This window comes from Lissotriton helveticus, chromosome 8 (genome assembly GCF_964261635.1).
Source record: "Lissotriton helveticus chromosome 8, aLisHel1.1, whole genome shotgun sequence".
Lineage (NCBI taxonomy): Eukaryota > Metazoa > Chordata > Amphibia > Caudata > Salamandridae > Lissotriton > Lissotriton helveticus.
In genome coordinates this window covers 47,283,736-47,309,050 of record NC_136069.1, presented here as the reverse complement: position 1 = coordinate 47,309,050, position 25,315 = coordinate 47,283,736, and the positions used below count along the sequence as shown (strand labels likewise).

The window sequence follows — 25,315 nt, the reverse complement described above, 5'->3', positions numbered from 1 at the left end:
ACGCCCTTCTTCATGGACAGCTTCAGGTAAATGACGGCAAACAATGCATCACCAGTATATAAGTCCATGAGTGGTGTGGGGGTTTCTGTTCCTTCTTTAGGGCAGAAGGCATTCCGTAAGAACTTTTGCAATGAAACCCATTAACGGTTTCAACTTTTTGTTTTATCACTGCACCTCGTCAGGATGGACTTAGTATTATTGTAGCAGAGATGAATGGTGGTTTGGACTCTACTGGAATTTCTTGATCCCCAACAAAGGGATGACATTTTGATGTTTTATTGAGGTCAAGCCAAGGATACTCTAGTCCTGGTTAAAACTATCAAACACCACAAATAGGGGAGCTGTCTTCTCAGTTAGTGATGTGTCTTTAGTAATCTTTTGATCGCATATCTAGAATATGTACTGATTCCCTACCCCGGGACAAGCATGGGAAGCTGAACACACCTCTTGATTCAGCGTGCTGCTGCCTCTTCAGAACAAACACCTTATGAGAACAGGACCGCAAGTCACTCATAACACCTTAGGAGAACAGGACCGCATGCCACTCAATCAATGAACGTTTGGCACTTAGCTGAGTCCACCATAATGGAGGAGGAACTCTTCCAGGACAATGTCTGATGGCCAACCTCCTGTACATAGATCACTGTGACTCTGCAAGAGTTTTCAGCAGATACCAGGACTGATGGAAGATGCCTGTACGCAAATCGGAGCCCTTAAATTTAGGGCTGTGTCCGCCTTGGTGACGAGGGTGTCCCAGGACAGGCTCAGACAAGGATTTGAATTGTTCTGCCCACCCACTTAACACCCGCCTGTAATACAGCCAGGAGGGGATGTACTTCCCTTCAGGGCAGTTCACATGTGACTTTGCTGTGCTCAGGCCCTCACCATTGCCCTAAGTAGAATTGGGAACGGTTTATATTTTGCTGTTGCCCAAATTCAGTAAAAGTAGGTTCCATGGGCTGGGCAACTATGAAATCAGAAGCAGGAAGCACTTTGGTGTAATCAGTACAGGAATTATGCCCATATTGCACCTCGATGAAGCGGTTAGGCCTTTTCAGGTCTTTTGAGTACATTACAGGATAAGGAATGTGACATATCTCAGAAACACAGCAGGGGCTGTCTCCACAATTTTCTCCTTTCTCAATCTCTCCCTCTTATTTCCTATGTATGAATATGTACACAAGACTTACTTAGGATTCACACTATCTACTGCACTCTACCCCTGAACCAAGGCGCGAAACCCTCACCTGCATTTTTTTGTTCATCCTCAATCTCCTGCTGGGAACGTGTTTTGTTTTCATCTGTATTATCTTGCAAAATCTCAGAGGCAGAAACAGCATCGCCTAAAAGACAAAAAACCCGGAACAATCCTAAGTGATCTCAGCAGAGCATCATTCAAAAGTGGATGGAGCACTGAATTCAGATTGTTGAGCAATGATATTGCTCTGAAAATTTGTCAAAACTAGTGTAATCTGTATCTGCTTGATTATGATTCAAGCAGATGCAGATTACTGATTATTTTATCATATTCTTTGAGAAAATTCACAACACATCTAATTAATACATTAAAAGATATTTGGTTAACTGTAGGTCGAGCTCCTCAAGGCCCAGGGGTTTCGGGTGTACGGGGTTTCCTTTGATGTCAGGTTTCTTACCAGAGCTGGTCTCGGTCGGGGGGATTTAAGCTGCAGGTGGCGTTGTGGAGTCCATGAGGGGTCAGGCAACACCAGCTGCTCTGCGTCATTGCTTAGACGCTGCTCGTGGGGTAGGTGAAGCCGTTTGGACTGCTGCCGCTGAAGGTACTATACCTCCCCAGCCAGTCCCACGGGAGCAGACTGAGAGGTCCATCAGGGATCCGGTTTAGGGCATTTAAATTGCAGCAGGACAGACTAGCCTGCACCCTGGTATTACTGACTGTATTACGGCCGTATACCTGCCTGCAAGTGTTGACCCCCTACTTCTGTTTTTTTATATATATTCGTCACTAGTTTTTTCACTGTGTGGTACGATCCTATTTAGGTCCTGAAGAATTGCCATCAGGCAAGAAACATGTCGACCGATAATTGAGGGTAGTAGTCCAATTCACCCTAATAGTGTTAGGGTCATTGTCTCTCCCCTCCCACACCACCGTTCTTTGTTTTTAACCAAGGGAGTCTACTACGAGAATAAATTCGGTATGTAGACTGACTCACCTTTTTTTAACTTAACACCCACTTCACGACCACACTCCACAGGCCCTCTCACACGCATGCACCATATGGCGGGAACAGAAGATCTCCGTTAAAGAGCCCCGGTTTCGGAAGCCCGTCAGACATTGCAGCGCCAGTCTGACGAGGAGCAGAGCCCATATGATGAAGCATGACACCTAGCTTGCTGGGTGTGTGAGGGTTCTAGTTCCAACTAGGGGATTCCCCCCACTCACTAGCACACACACCCCTCTCCGTCACTCTTCCCGGGGAACTTTTGTACATCCCTTTGTGTCACTAGTCTATAGGACGAGTACACTGGACCCCGTAAAATATTGTCCTATCTATGTCCCTCTTCCTTGTGAAAAAAAAAAAAAAAAAAAAAATAACAAACCACCGGATTTGCAATCAGGATCGTTGGGGAACGTTTTCTGAATCAGTAGGCCCCCTGAACACAGACCGGTGGCGTAGGGTGCAGAGTGGACAGGGATCGCGGATCCGAAGGTCACCAGAGTCCTTTATGTTGGCTTTTTGTGGACAGAGACTCTGCCCTCTGGAGTTCTGGCCTTTTTTTTTAAAGCAGGCAGTCCTCCCAGGGGTTGTGAAGGTTGCTGTCTGCAGGGCAGGCATCGTTTTCGCTGGGTCTGTGAAAGGTGTACTTCACCTCATCTCCTTCACTTTAAGGGAGGAGGGAGGTGGCAGAGGTGGGCACATCTCCTATTCTTCCTAGTTTCTCCCACCCAAAGTGGGGGTGTAAACTGGGGGCTGCCATCTGCTGCTAGCAGCAAAAGAGGCTGGGGGTTGCATTATGTAGGCAGTAGGCCTTTGTAGATTCCCCCACGAGCACTGTGCCCATCCTAGGGGAGGAAGTGTGACACCTCTGCCTAGGATGTGCTTTCTTTCTGGTCCCAGAGAGTGGGGGCTCGTGATCCAGTGGTCCAGAAACAGGTCTGGTGGTGGCAGACTGCCTAAAGTCAGTCTATGACCACAACAGGGAGATGAAGTAGCCCCACAGCTAGATTGGTCGACCTCTAAACTGGGGAACCGGGTTCGAGTCTCTGCAACAACGCTCACCAACCTGTGATTCTGGACAAATCACTTAAACTCCCTGTGCCTAACAAAAATGAGTGTGTCCATCTGTAATGAAACTGGTGCTCATGTAAAGCGCTCTGATAAAAAATATTTTCGGGTCAGTTTGTGCTATATAAAGCTCTTAAAGTATTATTTGTTTTTAAATAGTGTTAGTAGGTTTTTTGAAGGGCAACTCTGTGGGGTCCTCTGAGTACATGTTACAATAAATCCCACACTGGCATCACTGTGGGTTTATTGAGAGGAGTAGTTTGGTACCAAACACTCCTGGGTTCAGAGAAGCCATCATGGTACTGGGGGTTTTGAGTTGTTGAGTTTCCAGCCCATATACTCTCTATGGCTTCCCTGGCATTTACAATATACAAGAATAGATTTAAATAATGTAGGGACATATCTGCCAATGCAGATATGCCCACACCTGCGTAATAGTGCACCCTGCCTTAGGGCTGTAAGGCCTGCTAGAGGGGTGACTTACCTATGCCTAAGGCAGTGCTAGTTGGCATGGCACACAGGCAGTGCCTGCACCAGGCCATGTATGCTGCAGTGGCAGTCTGCATGGCGTAGGTGAGGGGACCCTCATCAGACTCACTGCTCTAGGTACCCAGGTACCATTTACTATGGATTTACAAATGGGCTGAAGGGCTAACTGGGGAACAGTGTTAAGGAAGAAGCACTGACACAGGGGAACTGGTTGGCAGGGACCCTGTGCACTACAATCTAACCCACATCATTTTCCAGGCAAAAGTGGGGGGCTAACCATGTCAAGTCAAAACAGCTTTATTCGGTGTAAAATGTACATCCATAAAAGCATACTTATAAAAACAATAATATAATTGATCAAGGGTATAGTATACACATTTAAAAGTTCAATTCATTTAAAATTATTTTTTCATGGAAATTCCAGGAGATCACTAATCAGGATATATTAAGGGTCAAAAACAGGGACTTATGCCACACATAATTATCATATCAGTATATATACTACAAAATACATTCTACCAGACCATTATAAAGTACAGCGATAAATACATATTATTCTATGGGCAGATCAATACACAAACTTATCTTTATACGGCAGACAGACCTAGTGTACATATCAAACCACTATACAGGAATGACTAAGAACGATTTTAAATACTAGGTGTCTGCAGATATTTTATTAATTATGATCACTTTTCTCATACAATAGCACATCTAGGTGTGCTAATTCCTTCCTTCGCCTGACTGCCCTTAATATAAACCGAACAACAGTACAGATACTCTTCATATTGTCCAGGATACATAAAAAGGTAAAAGCATTTTTATAATTATACAACCTATTTGAAACAGATTCCCGAATATCGCTGTACAAAGTACAGAACAGTATAAACTGTAGCATCGACTGGTGGGTTTTTCCGTTACATTGGCAATTTGGTAAATTATACGGACCCTTTTCTTTGTCACGAAATGCAGTTATGTAGTGTATTGTGCCAAATCTTAACCGTATTAAATAAAATCTGTGATGGGCATTTCCTGTCATTATAAGATATGTCTGTAAACCCAGCACAGAGGGGATTTGACAGTAGATGGTAAAACTATGTTTATGGTTTACCTCATTAGTTCTAATACAGGCCATGGCCGAGATATATCTTGACTTCAACTCAGTTTTACTGATATCTAGTATAGATGATGGATCCTTTTTGTGAAAGTCTATCATACAATCTGCCAAAAGAGGCACTGTCTTACACAAACAGAATTACTTATAACCGTAATCATGGGAAGTTGCTAGTTTAACACAGCATACCTGACATAAGATGAGATGCCTAAACCACACAAAGTACTTGTATCTAGACCACAAACTCAATATCTAAGGGGGCTCCCAAAGTTGAGAAGTAAAAACAAGACTATAGACCTTCATGGTGTGTATATCAACTTGAAATATTAAAGTGTTAAATTCTCCAGAGTAAGCGACATAAAATTGAGGGTCATTATCTGAAATACCAGACATAATCCGTCTACAAAAAACATATCTTACAAATACATTCTTGTCCTATGGCTCAGAAACTGTATTTGAATCAGTATCAGGTCTCAACACAACCTATGGTTTGTGGGGTTGTATTAGTGTTTCACAGGGACACACTGCTCAAAGTATAAGCCAGGATTAGTAATGGTAAAGATGGCAGGTATGTTATGATCATGCAGTGATTGGAAGGAAAAGATAAAACTCTAGTGGTCTCTTGTACATCAAACAGCAATCAAGAGAAAGTCTTTTTTTTGCTCTAGGACACAATACAGGAAAGGATGAGAGAAGTTATATGGATGGGGGAATTTAATACAATTGAATTCGTATCCCATGATAGGCACATACAAGACTGACTGGGGGACTGTCCTAATCATTAACTAGGAAATGTTTAATGCACTGCATAACACTCACCCATCTGATAGTACATTTACATACTTCTCTAAAGAACATACAACACTGAAAAAGAGACATCATTTTGGGGAACAAATGCAATAAAAGAAGCCACAGAGTATTTGCAGCCTTGGATCATGCACCAGTGATCTGAGATTGCAGACCAGGAAGACACGAAGGAAACGAGTTTGTGATACTTCAAAGCCATTCTTTGAAAAGACAATATACATGAGAAAGAGATGAAGGAACCCATAGTATGTTCACCTCAGACTTAAGGACTTGATGGGAGGGATGTGTGCAGCCACAGAAGCGCCGGATCAAGCACTAAGAGGTCAGAGGTCAGATTAAGATACTACTCACAGAACACTCAGACTAAGAGGCGATAACACAATCTACGAGGGAAGCAGCCATTATACTCAAGGAAGCCTAAGAAAGTGTGCTCTTTTAATAGACCAGTTTCCGTATACAATACAGATTTAAGGATATACACTAAATATAACTGAACCGGATCGCATCTTTGTTGTCCTAACCGATCAGCCAAACTAATTGCCTTTTACACAAATCAGACAACCCTTTGATAACATAATAAAAGTGCTACACATTACTGAAAAAGCAAGACAGAGAACACTAGCCATGGTCATTCTAGACCTCGATGCCAAGACAGCATTTTACCGGGTAGACTGGTCCTTTCTGAGCAATGTGATGTTTGCCGTGCGCCATAACGATAAATATGGATACGCTATATTTCTTACAGGGCTACAGTGGATGTGAATGGGGATTGGTCAGAAGCATTACAGAGGAATGAGACATTTTACGCTATCTGTGGAATCACTAGCTCAGAAAATCAGGAGGGATCATAGGAGTGAAGGAGGCGGCCCCAGGAGGTACTAATCACCTGGTTATCATTATTAAAACCTAGAAACCCTGGTAAATTAATTCTCCATAGGCTGACAATATAGGGAAATCAGAATTAATCTCTGTATTTAAAGTACATTTAGAAAAATGCAATGTCCAAAGAAAGGCTGGAGAAGGTCTCTCCACTGCGATAGGCCATACATGCTGATGTTCTATGGTCCCAAGCATAGTTGTTTCTGAGCAAATCTCTGCAACACCTTCTGATGGAAATAAGGTTTGGATAATCTAAAAATAACAGTTACCACCTTCTCTTCTCCATTCACACTAGTGCATAATAACCCAGACTTTGATCCATCACTAACAGGCTACTTTTTCTCAAGGTGGAAAGCAGGAAATTGCTGTACACTGAGAAATCTATTCACTCAGACAAAGATGAAGACATTCGAAACTTGTAGGAAAGAGAGGTTTGTAATATGCAAATCCGACATTAGGCAATGTGCCCTATAAGCAAAGAGGCAGGGGCGAGAGATAGAACACTGTTTGAAAAGCTCTTTACGACCAGGGTTTAGTGACCAATATATGCACAGCACTTAATTCTAACCAGGGTGCCCCTTTCTTGGCCATTTATGACTAGATGGGATGACAAATTAAGGATGACAATCACATCGGAACAATGACAAAGGCTTTGGCTAGCTATTCTACAAACCATGTGTAGCTTACAGAATTGTGGAACAGTTTACAAACTAATGTGTATTGGTATAGAACCCCTTACCAGTTAATGAAAATGTATCCTACCACAGATGTCAAATGGTGGTGATGTGGTATGAAGGCTAAAGATGTTCACATTGGGTGAACATGTCCCAAGTTTCCCATTTATTGGAAAGAAATGTTAAGGGAGCACTCAGCTACCCTCTACCAAGAGACCAATTAGTAAAATTATAGGGCTTGCGACCAAAATGTATAAGGTATAACAGAACAGCACTGGACTCTAACAACACACCTATGGAGGCTGAACGGTCAAGGAGGCTATGGAAATTCCGTCACAAGAGTTGAGAAATAAAGAGATATTTTGTGCTGCCTGGAAACTATTGATGGACTATTTACAGAAAGGAATGCCAATGTTGGCATGCTCCAGAAGCGTACAAGCTTTATAAGCAAATTGAGAACCTTAAATTGTAGCGAGTTTTACATTATTAGACAGAATGGGTTGATGCTGAATGGTACTTTGAAGAAGGTAGATTACGTTAATTAATGAATGTGGAAACTTTGAGTTTTGGACTGTAGGATTTTGATCTTCCTATTTTATCATCATCCCTCTTTGAGGGTGGGAAGGGTGGAGGGAAGACAGTACAACCTGGATATTGAATACCTGTAATGGGTCTTTGGAGCCAATAATAGGATGGGATATGTATTACCACATCCCCACACCGTATGCAGGAATGTGCCCACTTCATGCCCACACCTCAAGCACGCTGGGGACTCAATCAGACCAGCCCGCCACAGTCTCTCTCTAGTGTAATAGGCCCTGTGCAGATACTTGAACTGGATGAATCTCAGGCGCATTGCAATAGCCGCACCTCTAGGGGCTTCAAGCAGCCTTTGTTTTAGTACTCGAAAAATAATGAATTGCTTGGGTTTAAAACCTGGAATTAGTTGAAATTTGTCTACCTGGTAAGAATCTGCATTGTTCTCTATGTATTAGCTCATTGGCTACCAGTATGATACGAAAGGCCCAGATTTTAGTCAACAACCTATATTAGGAATTTAACAAGCTGATTGGCCTATGAGAGTCGACATTAACAGCGCTCTTACCCTTTTTAAGGAAGCTTACAATAATTGACTCCTTAAAGGATTGAAGGATAGGTTTCCCAGTTCTAAACTGATTGAATAATTTTATAAGAAATGGTACTTGGGGCTCCATTACGATGGAGGGCGGACAAAGTCCGCCCGTCACCCTAACGGAATGCGGGACCGTTCGCAAGGGGTGCGGCGGTCCCACACCTGCAATTTGGATGCCACCGCCACCAAGGCGGTAGCATCCCCTATTTCCAGCATTGTGGCGTGCGGTGCTCACAGCACCGCCCGCCACAATGCTGGGAATGCATGGCGTGCATTGGCATGCACTAGGTGACCGCGTGGTACCACTTTGTCCATGCCAATGCTGGAGGCTACCATATGTACCCCTCCCCCCCATGTGCACCCCGACCCACCTCCCCAACTTCCTGAGGGACCGCTACGGGCCCCCAAAGGCAAAGACCACATGCCTTTCCATGGCTGCAACGCGGCCATGGGAAGGCTATAACTGCAGTGATCATAATATGGATGGTGGTGTGTTGCAGACACTGCCACCATATTAACCCTGTTTTCCGCCGGTCGACAAGTAGACCAGCGGAAAAGCGGCGGACGGTCTTTCCATCCGCCGCGGACCCCCCAGCCCCCCTAATATGGCGGGGAGTCTTTGAAGTGTGGATGGCGGGCGGATCACCCCGCCGGGCCGACAGTGACTACAGCCGGCCCGGCAGGGGGGCGATCCGACCACCATCCTAATGGGCCCTAAGTGTTTAGAAAAAACTTTGCAAACTTTCATCATGCTGTATTCATTGTATTGCCAAATTAATCTTGACTCATTACTCCTTTTCACAGAGGAGAATAGGTTTTATTTGGTTAAAATCCTGGATGTAGAAGGGGATAACACTTCTCTTTAAGGGCTGTGCTTTAATTTTTGTATTAGAGATACCAATTCTAACGAAATCTGATTCAGATAGAGGAAATGTGTAATTAGTCCTGAAACACAGACAGGAAAAACATAAAACTCATAAACATGGAAAATCCATAACTGCACTCTGGATGTGCTATCTTTATAAATCTTTTTCCAGCACTGCAGGAGTAACAATATGCTACCTCTGTATATCCTACATTAGTACGGCAAGATTACCAGTATGCCAGTATGCTACCTCTGTAAAACATACACCGGCACTGCAAGATTACCCTGATGCTGTAAACTCTATCCTGCACAGGAGGAGTTCACTGCATTTTAGTCCCACCAAAGTACCATGATGTAACCAATGCAAGGAAAAGTTACTTATCTGTAACCGTAGTCCTCTGCAGAAGTACAAATATGGAAATGTTACAAATAATCCTAACTCTCCATCAAGGGAACTTTACTGAAGTCACAAACACTTTCATTTAAAGCCCCCTAGATCTTTCATATCACACCATGCCTTCCTGTTTGTCAACTCCCAAGAATGTGACAAGAAACACTCAGAGTGACTAACATCTTATGTGCAGTTTGCAACCACCTGTTCAGAGGTATCCTCAAAGACAGAGAAGGAATCCACCTAAAACAAAGGCGGGAGAACGCCTTAAGAACAAATCATACAGAAATATTTCTATAAACATCTATCTAGCAAAGACTCTGACGCTCGGCTGAAAGTTTTGAAACACATCTAAACAGACAAACTTTCCAACACTGAAACGGAAACAGCAGAATCTGACTTCACACTCTCAGAGGTTACTTGTGCAATCATCTCAACACCACAAAAAAGCGCTCCAGCCCTACTGCTGTTCAAGCAATAGGTTCAATGTCTCCATCAGCACAAACACTTGGGCCCTATACCATTGATCCCTTGGGTTGCTGTGACTAGTTGCCTAACCCTGTAATTCTATTAGAATGAGGTGGCTTACCTGCAGAGTTTTGAATGTTCTTAACTTCCTTGTGATGCTGATCGTCCAGTGGACAGGACTCTTCCTCTTGTTTTATGCCGTCTGAGACCAACACTATGGTGAACTCTTCTTCTTTAACTATGGGAACATCAGAGAGTGATCTCAGTCAGTCAAAGGAGCTAAAGATGGTGCCTTGGACACAACCCACTCAAATCATTACATCCATTGATTTCACAGTCAATTACTGTAGAGTAAGCCCTGCACAAATTCCACGCGAGCCGAGGTTGATTAAGGCCTTCACTGACACTCATTTCAGGCATCAACAGGATGCCTCTCTGATGTTCATAGAATTTCCCCAATCAGATTCTTTCTGTATATGGCGTTTGATGTTTTCGTGGTCAGTACCCTCCTACTGGTTTCCCCAATTAGTATATTAAATAGCAGCAATTCCTTCTCTTAGTCCCGTGTGCCTGAAGCAGAAACTCATTGAATAAGAAGGAGGTGTCACAGGAGGAGGATGGGGCTAGGAGTCAGAGGACTTTCTAATTATTTTGAGGCTCCTGGAAAAGGAACTTCTCTTAGAACATTTTGTCTGCTGATTTTGGTGTAAATGTCTGCTATACTAAGTTGCTAGTAGGTGCCTGCCTTCAGATTATAGGTCCAAACATTTAATAGATTTTCAAAGATTCGCTTGAGGAAATGTAGGACCCAATTTAGAGTTTGGCAGATGGAATATCCTTCACAAACATGGCAAATATCCTGGACACCATATTATAAGATATTTAAAGTCTATCGCGCTTGTAACACAGTGGACAAGATATCCTTCACATTCTGACTGACTATACCATCAGACAAACGCTAAATATCGTTCCTTAGATATCGATGGCTAACAATCTCTGGGCAGAAAGCCCACTGAGTTTTGTGCACATTGTTAAAAGACACAACATGCCTTCTAGAGGCATTTACAGTGCTGTGTATAGTGGAGTTGCCAGTGTGAGCGAGCGAATGTAGGATATGAATGTTATACGGTTTCCACCAGGATTTTGTAGGAGGGCAAATCTGTACTCACTAGTAAACACAAACCAGTTTACATCTACTTGGCAGAATATGCACAGTGACCTTTGAATAGGTTATGAAGATGTTAAGCTGCCTGTCATTACCAATGATGGGGCTCGAAAGTGGCATAGACTTTACAAATTTGAGCTCCACAAGTAGCTTATAAAACAAAGATGCTTATGAGCTGGTGTCAATGTGTGTGGTCCAGTATGTTTACTAAAAAACTAGAGTGATACAGGGATTTGGGGTTCAGAACCATTGTGTTTGGTAGCAAAGCTTTTAACTTATTCTACGGTGCTGCATTTAACAGTGAGGAGAGGCACCACTGATACATCTGGTGCATATGCTCAAGGATCAGAATGTGGTTGATTGCCATATCTTGTGGAGTTTGCAATTGTTGTTTTCCATTTGCTGTGGGTTACAGTATGGCAGTCGTATGTAGACACTGTTGTAGGATGAGCCGTAAATGGATACCTTCCTTTCTGTGAGTAAGTAAGGATAGTGTGTGCTTGTAACACTCAATAAACCAGTTTATATGCACCTGAAAATATGTATTGCAATGAGAAAATGACGCAATGACGGTGAGGAAACGTCCTGCAACTGCACTAAGGCCCTTACTGCAAGTATGGGTTCAAGAGGAAAGTGGCTGTGAAGGCAGTAGAGCTGCAGTTCTTCTGGGCACACTACAATAAAGTAGATCACCACCATAAGAGAAGATAGCGCCCGCTTCCAAAACTCCATCAGGGAATACTGGAGACAGTTAAAATATGATTGTGGGCAAGAAAAGCTAGAAAACTAGGAAAAGAACAGAGAGAAGGTAAGAATTTGTAGGTGGTGGGTTATGGTTGAGCAGCTAACATTGCAGTTGCAATCTGGAGGAGCTACTACTGCTGACACAGCAATTCCACACAACCGCCAAAGAGAAAGACACCTGTGGTATACAAAGGGGAGTGGCGGTCATTGAGAGACAGTCAGAGTAACACAGAGAGAGAGAGGGAGAACGAAAGAGACCAAAAGCAATCACATGAAAAAACGCATGGAGAAAAAGCAACAGAGAGACAGCCAAAGAGAATCACTATGACAGAAAAACAAAAGCAGAAAGAGACCACAGGCAATAGAACAGGAAGATAGTCAAAGCAGCAGGGAAAGGCAGATGTGGAGCAGGAGTAACATGCAAAAAAGACAACAGACACAAACAAAAAAAAAATTAAAAAAACAGCCATGGAGACACCTAGGAAGAATTATACAGAGAAACCTCAAAAGAGCAAGGTCACCTCAGATACACACTGTGAATGAGAAACAGCAACAGAGACAAAAAGACACTTGGGGAAGATTTGGGAAATGAGGCCAGAGAGAAACACTAGGGAGGTACCTAGGGAAAAGCGCTGGGAGAAACCGCCAAAAAGGAAGAGAGGTTTTTAGACTGAAGCGATCTGGGAATGGTTGTTCCAATGGCCAATAAATTGCTTTTCTCACAGCATACATTTAATTGAATGCTAATTGTCATTTACATATGATACGCAATATTAATGTATCAATAATTCATAAGTCATATTCATGCAGGAAGATATTTAGCAAAAAAATAAATAAATAGTTTTAGATGAATGTGCAAGACAATTAACATGTTTCTATTCACACCTTACATCACTGATCATAGGGCTCTTTTTTCCTTAAAATAATGCAGGATAAACATCATATAATTTCTGTGCAAGAACCTCTCTGAGAGAGTGAAGCTTCAGGTTTACTAGAAGGATCATTTACTATAAAACATTTGAATCAACGCTGCATCCTGACACTTGCTAAGAACAGCGATAAAGCATAGATCCAGAGCGGCCTTGCCACCGGCCAGCCTGCGGACTGGGAAAACATGAGCTATGAACAGGTAGACACGCATGCCATTTAGGAAGCTGCTATTTTTCAGCACGATTTTGGTACTAATATAGACATTAGCTAGGGTAAATGGAATTTAAATATTGGCATCTGTTAACTTGCACATTTTCCTCATATTTACATTGCCTTTATTTTAACACCTTGGCTGCTAGGGAGATTTTCCTGCTGTGCTGAAAACCATTATTTCCCATTGTTCATGACGAGCTCAGCTCGTCATGAGCACACGATCAGTGTACTGCATGACGAGCTGAGCTCGTCATGAGCATCGAAGGGGTTAATCATCAGAATGTTTATATCTTCTATTGCACTTTACATATATCCTGCACTAAAACCGGGTTTTAGTATCTGAATAAAGAATTTTAAAATGGATTTCTTGTGCATTTGCATCCCTCAGAGAAAGGTGTTCCTGTAACTCACAATAAATTACATATTCCAGATACTCTCTTTCAAGATTTGGTTGTTACCTAACACTCATTATATCTAGTTGTAGACTTGCGCGCGTCACATCCTCGCTTCTCCCGCTCAAGGAAACTTAAAAAAACTTGGGGCACTAGGTGGCGCATGAGCGGAATGGCCGCCACTGAGTGAGGCTCCCGCAGTCCGGCAGTGATTTGTTATTTATCCTCGTTCGAAATCCATCGATGCACCCGTTAAAGTGCGGGTAAATGAAGCAGAATATGTGCAGCTGAAGTGGAGCTGGGTTTTGCGGAGCTGGAAGAGGTCTTTGGCGGTGAGCGGTGAGGGGAGACAGAGTACGGGAGGCACCCTTGGCCCAGCTGAAGCAGTGAGCGAGGCACACCGAGCACGCAAATCCCGGGACGCACATGAGGCGTCTGTCGCCTCAGTCCCGGATCGCGCTATGGATAGCGGTCACCAGCGAGGAGGCACAGCGCTAAAGCAGTGAGAGTACAGTGGGGTGAGACCTTCCTATCGGTGGCCATTAGACGCGTGCTGCAGACGTGGGTTGTATAAGGAGAGAGGAGGGCCGCGCTAGGGGAACGCCGGCTACCGCCCCCAGAAGTGACTTGTGCCGGCGCTGGGCTGGATATTGGTTGCGCCAGATTTATGAGCATTACCGTGTGGTGGGAACTATATTTGGAAGAGACTGCCACCTAGAGACCGCAACTTCCCAAATGTGACGGTGGGCCTAGGGCCTGGCGAGATACATACTCCCGCAGTGACAGTGAAGTGCGAACGCCATATTGTACGCAAGCAAGGAGGCACATTAATTGCGGCACTAGAAGCGCGGGGTACAATTGTGGCAGGGTGCTGCAGTGAACTAGAGGTGCGACATCAATGGCATCAACGGTGTCATACCACGGAACAGACTATTGATGAACTGAGATAAGCTGCGCATATACAGCCAGACACAATGGAGGGTGTGCCAATACTTACAGGCATCTGGTGGAGCGGGCAGGCGGTGGGCGGCCATATTGGTTCTAGTGTCGAGCACAAGCGGGCAAAATAACGCCAAAGCGTTCACCACGATTCTGCAATATTGTACAAGAGGAGGTATCACTTTCTACAAGTCTGTACGCTAAAATCAGACGCACCAGAGAATAAGGGAAGCGTATAGTGCACCCAAAAGGCGTTCCCATTGCACAAGGGGGGTGCTTGGCCACGGCTGGACGCCATAATGGGGAAACCGGACACGCACCAGCCTCGTCTTACATTTGAGACTAAGAAGGGAACCAGACAACAATCATCCGAGGAGGAGGTCGGTGCAGTCGGGGGAACTCTGGGTCACCAGCCAGATGCAGGTGAAGATCTGAAATCAATGCTCACAGAGGTACGACAGGGATTTGCCACTATCGTAGATAAGATGGATATGCTCACGACGCGGATGGATGCGATAGCTCGTAAACTGAATGGGCACGAAACACGAATAAAGGAGGACGAGCAAGGAATTTCGGACACGGAAGACACAGCGGCCCACCTGCAGAAAACTGTTACGCAAATGGATGAACTCTTAAAAATCATAGCCGCCAAGAATGAGGACATGGAAGCACGAAGTAGGAGGAATAACGTTCGAATTTTGGGAATACTAGAGAGCGCAAACACAGGCAGGATGGTGGAATATGTGGAAAAATTACTCAGAGCGGTGATAGGAGCAGAATCTCTGTCCCCACAATTCATTGTAGAGAGGGCCCATCGGGCACTCGGACCCAAGACACCTCCTGGAAGAACACCTAATCGCACGCCTCCTAAACTACAGGGACAGGGTTACAGCTCTACGGGTGGCGAGAGAGAAAAGAGAGCTGACGTACGATGGAGTGCCCTTCACCATGTTCCGAGATTTTACGTTGCATGTTCAAGAGGAAAGACGGAAGTTTATCCATGTAAAGCAAAAACTAAGGGCGGCTCAAATCGTATATGCATTACTCTACCGAGCCCGGCTGCGTATCACTTACCAGGGGGCGCACAGAAATTACACTACGCCTCAGCAAGTGGAAGACTTTATAAAAAAAGATCAAGAAACCAGACCCCAGATCCGGAGGAGCACTCAGAAACACAGACATCAGATGTAGAATAGTGTTTAGAAGCATTGAAGATTGCTCTCTTGATTCTTGTCCCACGCTCCACGTGAGTGAAGCAGTGATGTACGATGATACACAACTCTGGACTCAGGATTAGCTGTTTATTGGGCAAACTATAGCTAATAAGTTATGGATTTGCATAAGGACGTAAAGTAACTGAATAACCGGACACCCTCGACACTCATCCAGGGAGAGGGCTGTAACGTTGGTTGCCTGGAGGAGTGAGGGGTAATCGTGGGCCACCCAGCAGAACATCCCCACACGGGTGTACCCCACAATTGTTCTAATTGGACCTATTTGTTCTAACCAAGGATATCTTCTATGGAAGTTATGATGTTTGTTGTTGGGGAGGGGGGTGGGATGGGTGAAGCTGGCATGATTGGGATGCTTCAGTGGGAGGGGGAGGCATGGGGGGGTTGTTATTAGCAGGCATGCTTTACTTGGATGTACTGAACCAACAGAAGGGCAGTTGACTGTCATTGCTGCATTGAATCTATTTGCATTTAGTGGGGTGGGCTGGAGAGATGGCTACGGGTGAAGACTGTACATTAAGAGTACTATCATGGAACATCAGAGGCTTAGGGGACGCGAGAAAATGTAGGCAGCTGTTGGCATACCTAGACAGACAACAGATACAAATCGCTATGTTACAGGAGACACACATGAATACAAAATCTCCAAGCACATTCGCCAGCAAATGGGCAAGCATAAGACTATTTGCTTTCTACTCCTCTTGCGCCCTTGGCACAGCCATACTGATTAAAAAGCGGACGCCTTTTGAGTTAATGGGAGCGATGAAAGATCCTAATGGGAGATATGTTATAGCATGGGGGAGGGTGGGTAGAGAAACGGTAACATTAGCAAACTGATATGGTTCCAATATAGACACCCCTGAATTTTACATGACAGTATGGGGAAAGAGCCTCACTGTAGGATCCACTCACTTAATATGGGGGGGAGGGAGGGGGATTTTAACGTAGCCTTGAACCAGTCCTGTGACAGGTCTAACCCACAGATGCATCACTATAACCGCTCCCAGGAGGTAATGCAGGGAATCATGGAGGAAGGCGGACTAATAGACAGCTGGCGATATACTCATCCCCAACTGAAAGAGGGCACCCACTTCACGTCGTACACGGGGCACATGAGCACGCATAGATTATTGCTTCGTTTCAAGGGGGCTGGGTTCTAATATCCGAACTGTCATTCATCCTGCAAGAACCTTCTCAGATCACTGCCTGGTGAAGCACTCGCAATGTCTGGGTATGACAGGCCAAGACCTTGCTGGAGGCTGCAGCCATGTGCTCTGTCAGACACAGTCTTTCAAACCGAGTTGGCGGAGGGAATAAAATACTTTTTCGCTAGAAACAAAGGCTCAGTGGACAGCGTAGAAATGGTTTGGGAAGCGTTTAAAATCACGATCAGGGGATTCTGTATATCCAAAAGTTTTGGGGTACTAACGGATATTAAAAGAACACTTCAAAAACTAGAACAGGAACTGAAAGCATTGGAACGGAAAATGGAGGGGGGGGACAAAAAGTTTCGGGAGTTTCGGGAGAAGCTATTGGAGTCCGAAAAGACAGCAGAAAGGGAGACGAAATTCAAAGGGCGACACTGGGTGGCCCATAAATATCGGGAAGGGGAGAGACCAGGGAGGCCACTGGCAGAGGTGACAAGGTGCCCGAGATTTGCAAGTCACATATTGGAGATAGAAGGGCCCGGGGAGATTACGCATCGAGACACGCATAAAATACTTGAAGTATTCACCGCACACTACAAAAACACTCTACACCTCACAACGGCATGGAACATTGGAGTTAGATAGATTCATGGGAGATATAGCACTTGGGGGTTAGGGGATACACAAAGGGAATTCCTTAGTCTACCATTTGAGATAGATGAAATTAGAGAGGCAATCATGCAACTGAATAACGGGAATGCACCAGGGTTAGATGGCCTCCCTGTGGAATTTTATAAGAGTTACATAGACATAATGGCACCGGTCCTCAAGGCGCTGTATGAGGAATCCCTGGAAGTTGGAATACTCCCCCCTTCAATGAGGGAGGCGTTGGTTACATCTCTATTGAAGCCTGGAAAATCCCCCAGCTCTAGTGATGCATATAGGCCACTGTTCTTGATCAACTGTTATACAAAAATATTGGCTAAAGTACCAGCTAACCGCCTGACTCTGCTACTAGATAAGCTTGTGCTACCCGATCAATCGGGCTTTGTCCATGGTAGGGCCACCACCCATAATCTCCGTACTTTGTTTTCTTTAGTCCAGACGGTAGCACCTGAACTCCCCCTTGCAGCAGTTTTTTTAGACGCCACCAAGGCGTCTGATTCCGTAGAATGGGATTATCTATTTGAAGAATTGCAGCACATGTGTTTCCCGCAGATATTTGTTTCTTGGAATAAGTTATTATACAATCAACCAACGGATAAAGTCTTAATTAATGGCCACATGTCCTCTGAGCTCTCCATTTCGAGGGGTACCTGACAGGGGTGCCCATTATCCCCACTCTTATTCGCTATAGCAGTTGAGCCGCTGGCCTGCAGGCTTAGCCAATGTCATCAGGAAAAGGCATTTCGCTGTTGTCTCCGCCAAATCTTGATTTCGCTATACGCGGATGACATGACACTGTCAGGGATCCTCAGCAGAATATTAACCCCCTTTTACGGGAATTTATAGTGTTTGGTAGATTGTCTGGTATTAACATCAATTGGGGGAAATCTCAGGTCTTCCCTCTCACGCCAGCGGTTCCCAAATTCCAACTTGACTTCCCCTTAGAATGGTGCGACAGACCTTCGATATTTAGGCATACAGGTGACTAGGGATATGGAGGAGATGGTACGACTTAACTATGGTACAGCTATCACGAAATTAAACAGCAATGTCACACGCTGGATCTCACTTCTACTGTTGTGGTTGTGCTTCCACAATTTTTATATCTTTTCTTAAACATACCCTATCATCCTGGTTCCTTTTTTTTTTTTAACTCTACGTGCTGAATTGACTAGATTACTCTGGGGAGGGAAACAACCTCGGTTCAATTGGAAGACCTTGACTAAGCCATATGAACAGGGTGGGTTTGACATCCCGGATTTTGAAATCGATTAATTGAGCGCCCAGGCCCAGTATGCCTATTACTGGATATAGCCCCCTAGATGCATGCCGCAAGTAGCCACGAAGACTAGCTCGCAGATCCTATACCACTAAATGGCATTATACATGGACCCAGATGGACGCGCACAAAACCTCCCACCGTGGTCACAAGCACAGTGGATGCATGGCATCGTATAACAGAGATTCTCTCACAACCCTTTCTCTACTCATCGTGGTTGCCCTTGACATATCACCCTGCAATATCCTTGTTACAAGAAAAAGGGTTTAAAAATGTATGCACACGTATTCATGTCACTATATGGGGAGACCTACTTCACGAGGGAAAGTTTCGCTCCTCAGAACACGCCTTAGTGTTGAGGACTCCCAAGGGGTTGGGTAGCTCTCCCCACTTTCAGCTGGGGGGGACGCGTGTTAGACCCGTCTGCTTCTGAGAGTCCCCTCACCACTATGATTTCTTTTGTTCCCCTGTACCTCCCAAAATTTGTCGCTTTTTATTTGTCTACCAGGACTTTTTATGTGTTGTTTCATGGGGTTAGATGTTCCTTGACGCCCAGTTGCTCACAAGGTTTGTGGCACCTATTTACAAGGCGCCTGGCCCAAATCTGTGGCATTACAAGCTGGGGTTGTCAACCTGTGTAAATGAACTTAAAATGGTGGACACCCTTTTTCCTCATGTGAAGTGACTCCCATTGGAGCCTTCATGAACCCTGGCCTTTTGAGGTTTTGGCGCCCTTTGGTTGGCGCACATTTCTGACAGGAATTCCTTTATTTTCCTCAGATACACAAAATGGCTGCTCTAGAACCCCAGTACGGTGGCTGTGAGTGTCCTAAATACCCCTCAAAAGTGCCATGTCATTGTCACAGCCAGAGAAGGTTCTAGAACCTTCTGGCTCGTGCCAGTACCCCAGGGCACTGGCTATATAAGGCCCAGTCCCTGGCGGCCATTTTAGATGTAGATTAGATGAGATTCGACTAGAGAAGAGGAGATTAAGAGATTCCAGACTTGACACCAGATTGACACCTGCCCTGTCGACCCCTGAGGCCGCTGGTAGCGCAGGCAGTAGAGCAGCAAAGGGTTGCTGGCGTTGTGTCTGACTGGCGTTCCAGTCAGCTACGTGAGAAGTGATCTAGCGCCTACAGCGCCTGCCCAGCGAGTACCTCATTGCCCCCAAAGACTGTGGCTAGATTCGTGTGCCTCTCCGCCCCCCCCCCCCGGTGGTGAACTGTGATCGACTTATCGAGTCGCGAGGCGAGAGCAAGTTCGCCGCGATCGTCAGCTGTGCCCCCCCTTCGCGACAGGTGCCTCTAGAGGGGAGCTCGGACGTCTCCGAGCCCCACCAGCGTAGAGCACTTCCTGCGCAGATTGAAGGTGAGGTGGTGCGCCGGGGCGGGGAAAGGCCGGCCTTCGTTGGGCGGGACTAGCGTCTTCGCCACTCCCCAGTGACCCGGGAGCTGTAGCTGTGGGCGGGAACCACCCTGTATGCGGAAGTCGGAGGGAGGTCCGTGGAGCCCCTGAGAGCCCCGTCGCTAACGAGAGGAGTGCTGTGCCCGACTGAATCGTATCTTGATTGCAGCCGATGTGAGGTGGGCCCGTTTCCTCATAGTGAATGCAGCGTTGTGAAGGAATTGTGAACCGGCATTTACTTGACTGTGCGCGAAGGTTGTGTGACCTCTCCGGCAGCCCGTTCGTCAGCCTAATGACTTAGAACTGGTGCCGCCTGTGCTCAAGTGGTGCTAAAGCCCGTAGACGCGCATAGACTTCACCGGCCAAGCAGAGATCCTATCCCGGTGACCGCCGAGTGCAAATGATGTATTTACTGTGTTTCCTTGCCTTCTAGATATACGCGCATACGCCTTGAGTGATTATTAAGGAGTCCCAAACCTTATTTTGTGCTCAGAGAAGCAGTATACCTGGTCATTGAAAACAGCATAAACTGTAAGAGTTATCTTTCCCATTTGAAACGTATTGCAGATGTAATGATTCGAAAGTATTTAATTGGTGGCAGCGATACCAGAAGAAACATGTGGTTGTTTATTTAAATGAACCAATATTTATTCTGATATTTATTCTGATATTTATTCTGATACTCATTCCTGAAGTTATTCTATTTATTAATACTATTTATTACCAGAACTGTATGACCAAAAGAAATGTATATGTGCTTTCCAAGACAACCCTATTTACAACAAAGAACTTTTATATAAAGGAATCGTATTCTTCTACAACAGTGGTGTGGTGTCCTTCTTTTTGGTGTGGATGTACAAGGAGTTATTATTGGGTCAGAGCCGGCTTAACACTACAGCCTTCACTTGCCTTGTCACTTGAGCCAAGCTACCCCCTTTGTGCTGGGCTTGCCCATCGCAGGTCCAACAGTGTCCTACTGGATGTAAATCGGTATTTGCCTCTTGAATGTAATGAGGTCGGAAAATACTGTCTATTGGGAATGTATGACCTGCTGCATGTTTATGGTAATGCACTGTTATGCTGTACAACAAAATCAAAAATAAAGTTTTTAAAAAAAAAGAAAAAAAGGAAACTTTAAAAAACTTATCACAATATTATGCATCCAGAGCCCTGTAATCTCAAATCACCTTCACACCATGAAGGCAAAGAGATATTTGCCTGGTTAACATACTAGTCTAACATTCAAAGCCTCACACTAACCAAGCTGTATCATACACTTTTACCAAACACCCAAAGCATACTGTCAGAGTGATTTTCAGACTTTAGGCAGCGATAGAAATCTAGAAATACTATGGATAGCACCATATATGTATATGGTATTTCTATGCATACAATGCCATACTAACAGCAGACTGTATACAAAACTAACACAGTTAATAGCATTGCAGACCAAATGGGTATCATGGTCTTGAAAACTGAACTTGAGCAGGCCGCTGTTCACTGCTCTTAACTATAGCAACTTGTCCTATATTCACCATGAGCACAACAAGCAGAGAAGCTGCTTCCTCTCTGTCCCTCCAGGATTTTTCAGTGGCTCATCTGCTGTTCTAGTTTGACGGAGAGCTGCAGATCGCCTCTGGTATTTGTACCCTCTCTGACATCACAAGGTGTCCCATGAAAAATTACAGCCAAGCATGGACTATAAACAGGTTTAATGGTCACTAGCATTAGGAAGGCGGACTGTCCTGCTGCAGTAATGTAACTAACTAAAAACATATATACTTCACCTGAGCAGGGACTGTGGGGGCTTGTTCTTCCTCTCAGGGAGTAGTCATCCATCATGCAGAGATCTGACTCTTGCCCTAGAGAACAGGCTGAAAAGTAAACTCCATTACAAATGATAAACAATTAATGATGCATCATAGTTAGGAGCTATGAAATTATTAATTAACTTGTATATAAGTCATGTATGCAGCTTTGATCAAAGAGAGTGTACCAAAAGGGCAATAATGCTGGCCTCTGAGAGGCAGGGTAAAGGTACAGAAGGTACTCATCTGGAACCTTGATAATGCACATAAGGTTTCTGAAAACGTTCAATAATAGTAACAGTAATACAGTAAACCTAGTGTTTAATTACAATATATGTGTTAATATTAAATCTCCTATTCTCCTCTCCCCTAAGTTTGTTCTCTTCTGTTTCTTGGAGTGATAATATAATACAATTTTCAATACATTAAAAGACACACAGCATCTTAACACATTTACTCACAATCAATGCGTATCATTGAATGATTACTAGCCCCTATTTGTACGGAACACTCATTAGAAAGACTAAAAAATCATATAAAATTACAATGAACCACCCTCAAATCAAAAATCCAAAGACTAATTAAAAAAGAAATCGCCTAATTTAACAGATACAGAAATTCCTTGCTACCTTTTCTCCAAATCAACGCATGAACCTAAGTTAATAAATAGAAAAAGGACATTTAACTTCCAATTAACGTACTACAGTAGGTCGGCAGTACAGAGGTAAAGAAACCCCTGTCTTGAGTAAATATACATCAAATGAAATACGATGCTCAAGGCACAAACAGCATGAGTGGACATATTTGCATGTGTGTGAAAAAACAGTATGATTAGTGATTAGAGGTGTACCCATCTCACTCACTGGGGAATGGTCTTCACTGTGCAGTCTGCTAAGGTTCTCACCATTCACTGGCAGACACACTCATTGTTCACTCTAAATGTAAAGACTGACACTCGAATTACATGGCCTGTCATGAACCAATAGAAACAGAGTGGAAATATGGGGAGTTTAATTAATAAACAAGAGTGAGATTAATCCTAAACAATGACAGACTTCACAATAGGTGGGTGACGTGGGGATGAACTTAAAGATAAGCATTTGTAAACAAGATTATTGACTGATACGTGTAACATGACAAATTTTGGATAAAAACCAATATACACGTAGTTATAAATAGTAGTAGATGGATACTAGTAACAGCGTGGATAACAGTTGTGGTTATTATCTATTCTAAGGTAATGTCAAGTGAATGGGCTCAGTGGAGGCGGCAGCCCTTTTGTAGGTGCAACTTGTAGGCTTCTGTTACTGTGTTGCTGTATAGGGGGGATGATGGAGGGGAGGAAATGGGCTAGAATGTGAGCATAGTGCAAGGAAAAAATCTATCACACTACACGGATTCTTAATGAACCCCCCGAAGAGCAGATAGTCTATAGCGGCTTTCATCTGTTGATGGCAGACAGATAAAAGGCCATACCCTGGGAAGAGCGGGGCTTAGAGGACTGTGAGAACTGGATGGCAACATGTTTCCTTAAACCCAACCCAAAAAGTTTCAGCCATTCTCTCTCTTATGCCACAATCGAACCTTCAACAGTGGGATAAGGAATGTATCTGCCAAAAAGTACTTTCAGTGCTAACCTCATAAGCACAATATACATTGTAGGACGTGGACACGTGTTGCCCACTGCTGACCTATGTCGCCTAGAAAAGCCACACAAAATCTTCCTTTCAGAGCAAGGGAACGAAACTGCAGCCCTGCCTTCTGAAGTTCCCTGATGTTTACCAATGGGTCTGCCAGACCTCTTACCTAGAAAAGGTAGAACCTACTAGAATAAACCCAAAAACTGAGACCATCAGCAGCTGTGACTATGATGGAGCTAGTGTAGTATTCTTTCTTCCTTTTACGTCAAATAACAGATCTAGGTGACAAACACAATTGGAAGCAACTGGCTTTTGTCTCCCACTTTAAGAAATATCTTCAACCATGCAAGTACAATATCCACACAGATAGTGAAGGAAAGTTCAAAGAACTATTCCAAACATCATTATGAGATCCGTAAACAGGAAAAGTATGCGTTAATTCTTGGACTTTGCAAACTACACAAAATGTTTTCAGTGTGACTTTACCCAGTGACTCAAGATTTGGTTGCTTTCCTTCATCAGATTTGCATGAAGTTCCTTCTGCTCTTTGTGTAAAAGCACCAACTCCCTTGATGAGATTCCGGAAACAACATTCTGGAACGCAAGCAGCACCTGGAGGAAAGATTGTAATAATGAACATTGTCATCGAGAAAGCAGACATGCAATAGGCCCCTTAGATATACAACAAACATGAGGCACACTGCTACCCATAGTGCCAATTGTACTAATGTACGGATCCAAAATCTTTCCCATTTTTTTGCCATTTGCATTATCTTTTTGTTGGACCGTTTCACAGGTTGTTTTGTTGGGGGGAAAGGGGGACTATAGCCCCGGGTTTCCTTAGCTAAATGTAATCTTATATTGCGTCCTCAAGTCGTATAATATTGAGATTCATCCCTTTGAAATTGCTCCTAGCATGGATAACTGACCCGGACACATGTAATGACCTATACATTATTTCGAAGACCCAAAGGCGATACCCAAACTGCTGTACTCATTTGCTATCCATCTCTGCGAGATGTGACAAATATGTTAGGGTTATATGTATAACTGAATATGTGATTCGCAAAAACTAAAAGTGTACAAAATGTCAATAAAAAGATTTAATCGAGGATGAACATTTTTATCATAACCAGCAGCTGAACACAGATAGGCGTATGGTAGAATAAAATATGCTCACTTAACGTTGTGCCATATGGTTCCAGTTGAGCCACGCTTTGTACACATCAAGGCCTCAGTGGTACGAACTCTTGTTTGTGCCACTTCAAAGCTACAGCTCAGTCCTATTCATCAGGGTCATACACTCAACTGAATTCAGTGTGTGAAAGGTAACCACATGTTGTGTGGCATACACATATTAAGTGACATGTCATAAAACGTGGGCACTATCTTGAACTAACATACTTGTAAACCAGAGAAACATGCTCAGAAGTTTCGCCAATTCACACTCTCTTAGATGGACAAATGCACGAGACTGGCTCTTCCTCCTTCTGAGCGACCTTTCCATGATACTAACATACAATAAATGCCCTCCAAAGGCCAGGAACCCGTCCTTGAGTAAGTGATCTATTCAACAGGTCAGTGGTTCTTAACTTGTCAAATTCTGTGGACCCCAGTTAATCCTTACTGTAACCCCGGGGACACCTAACAAGTCATTACTGGAAGGC

General features: G+C 44.1%; 1 protein-coding gene across 1 annotated transcript in view; it reads right to left on the bottom strand.

Annotated features, from left to right (window-relative positions):
• LOC144772331 (uncharacterized) overlaps positions 1 to 25,315 on the bottom strand; it is a 176,654-nt gene that overhangs the window by 17,099 nt on the left and 134,240 nt on the right. The window contains exons 8-11 of the mRNA XM_078656571.1: positions 24,135 to 24,260; positions 21,988 to 22,074; positions 10,207 to 10,323; positions 1,248 to 1,343 (exon numbers count right to left, since the gene is read on the bottom strand). Of these exons, the coding sequence (XP_078512697.1) occupies positions 1,248 to 1,343; positions 10,207 to 10,323; positions 21,988 to 22,074; positions 24,135 to 24,260 (426 nt within the window). The remainder of the gene's footprint in view (positions 1 to 1,247; positions 1,344 to 10,206; positions 10,324 to 21,987; positions 22,075 to 24,134; positions 24,261 to 25,315) is intronic.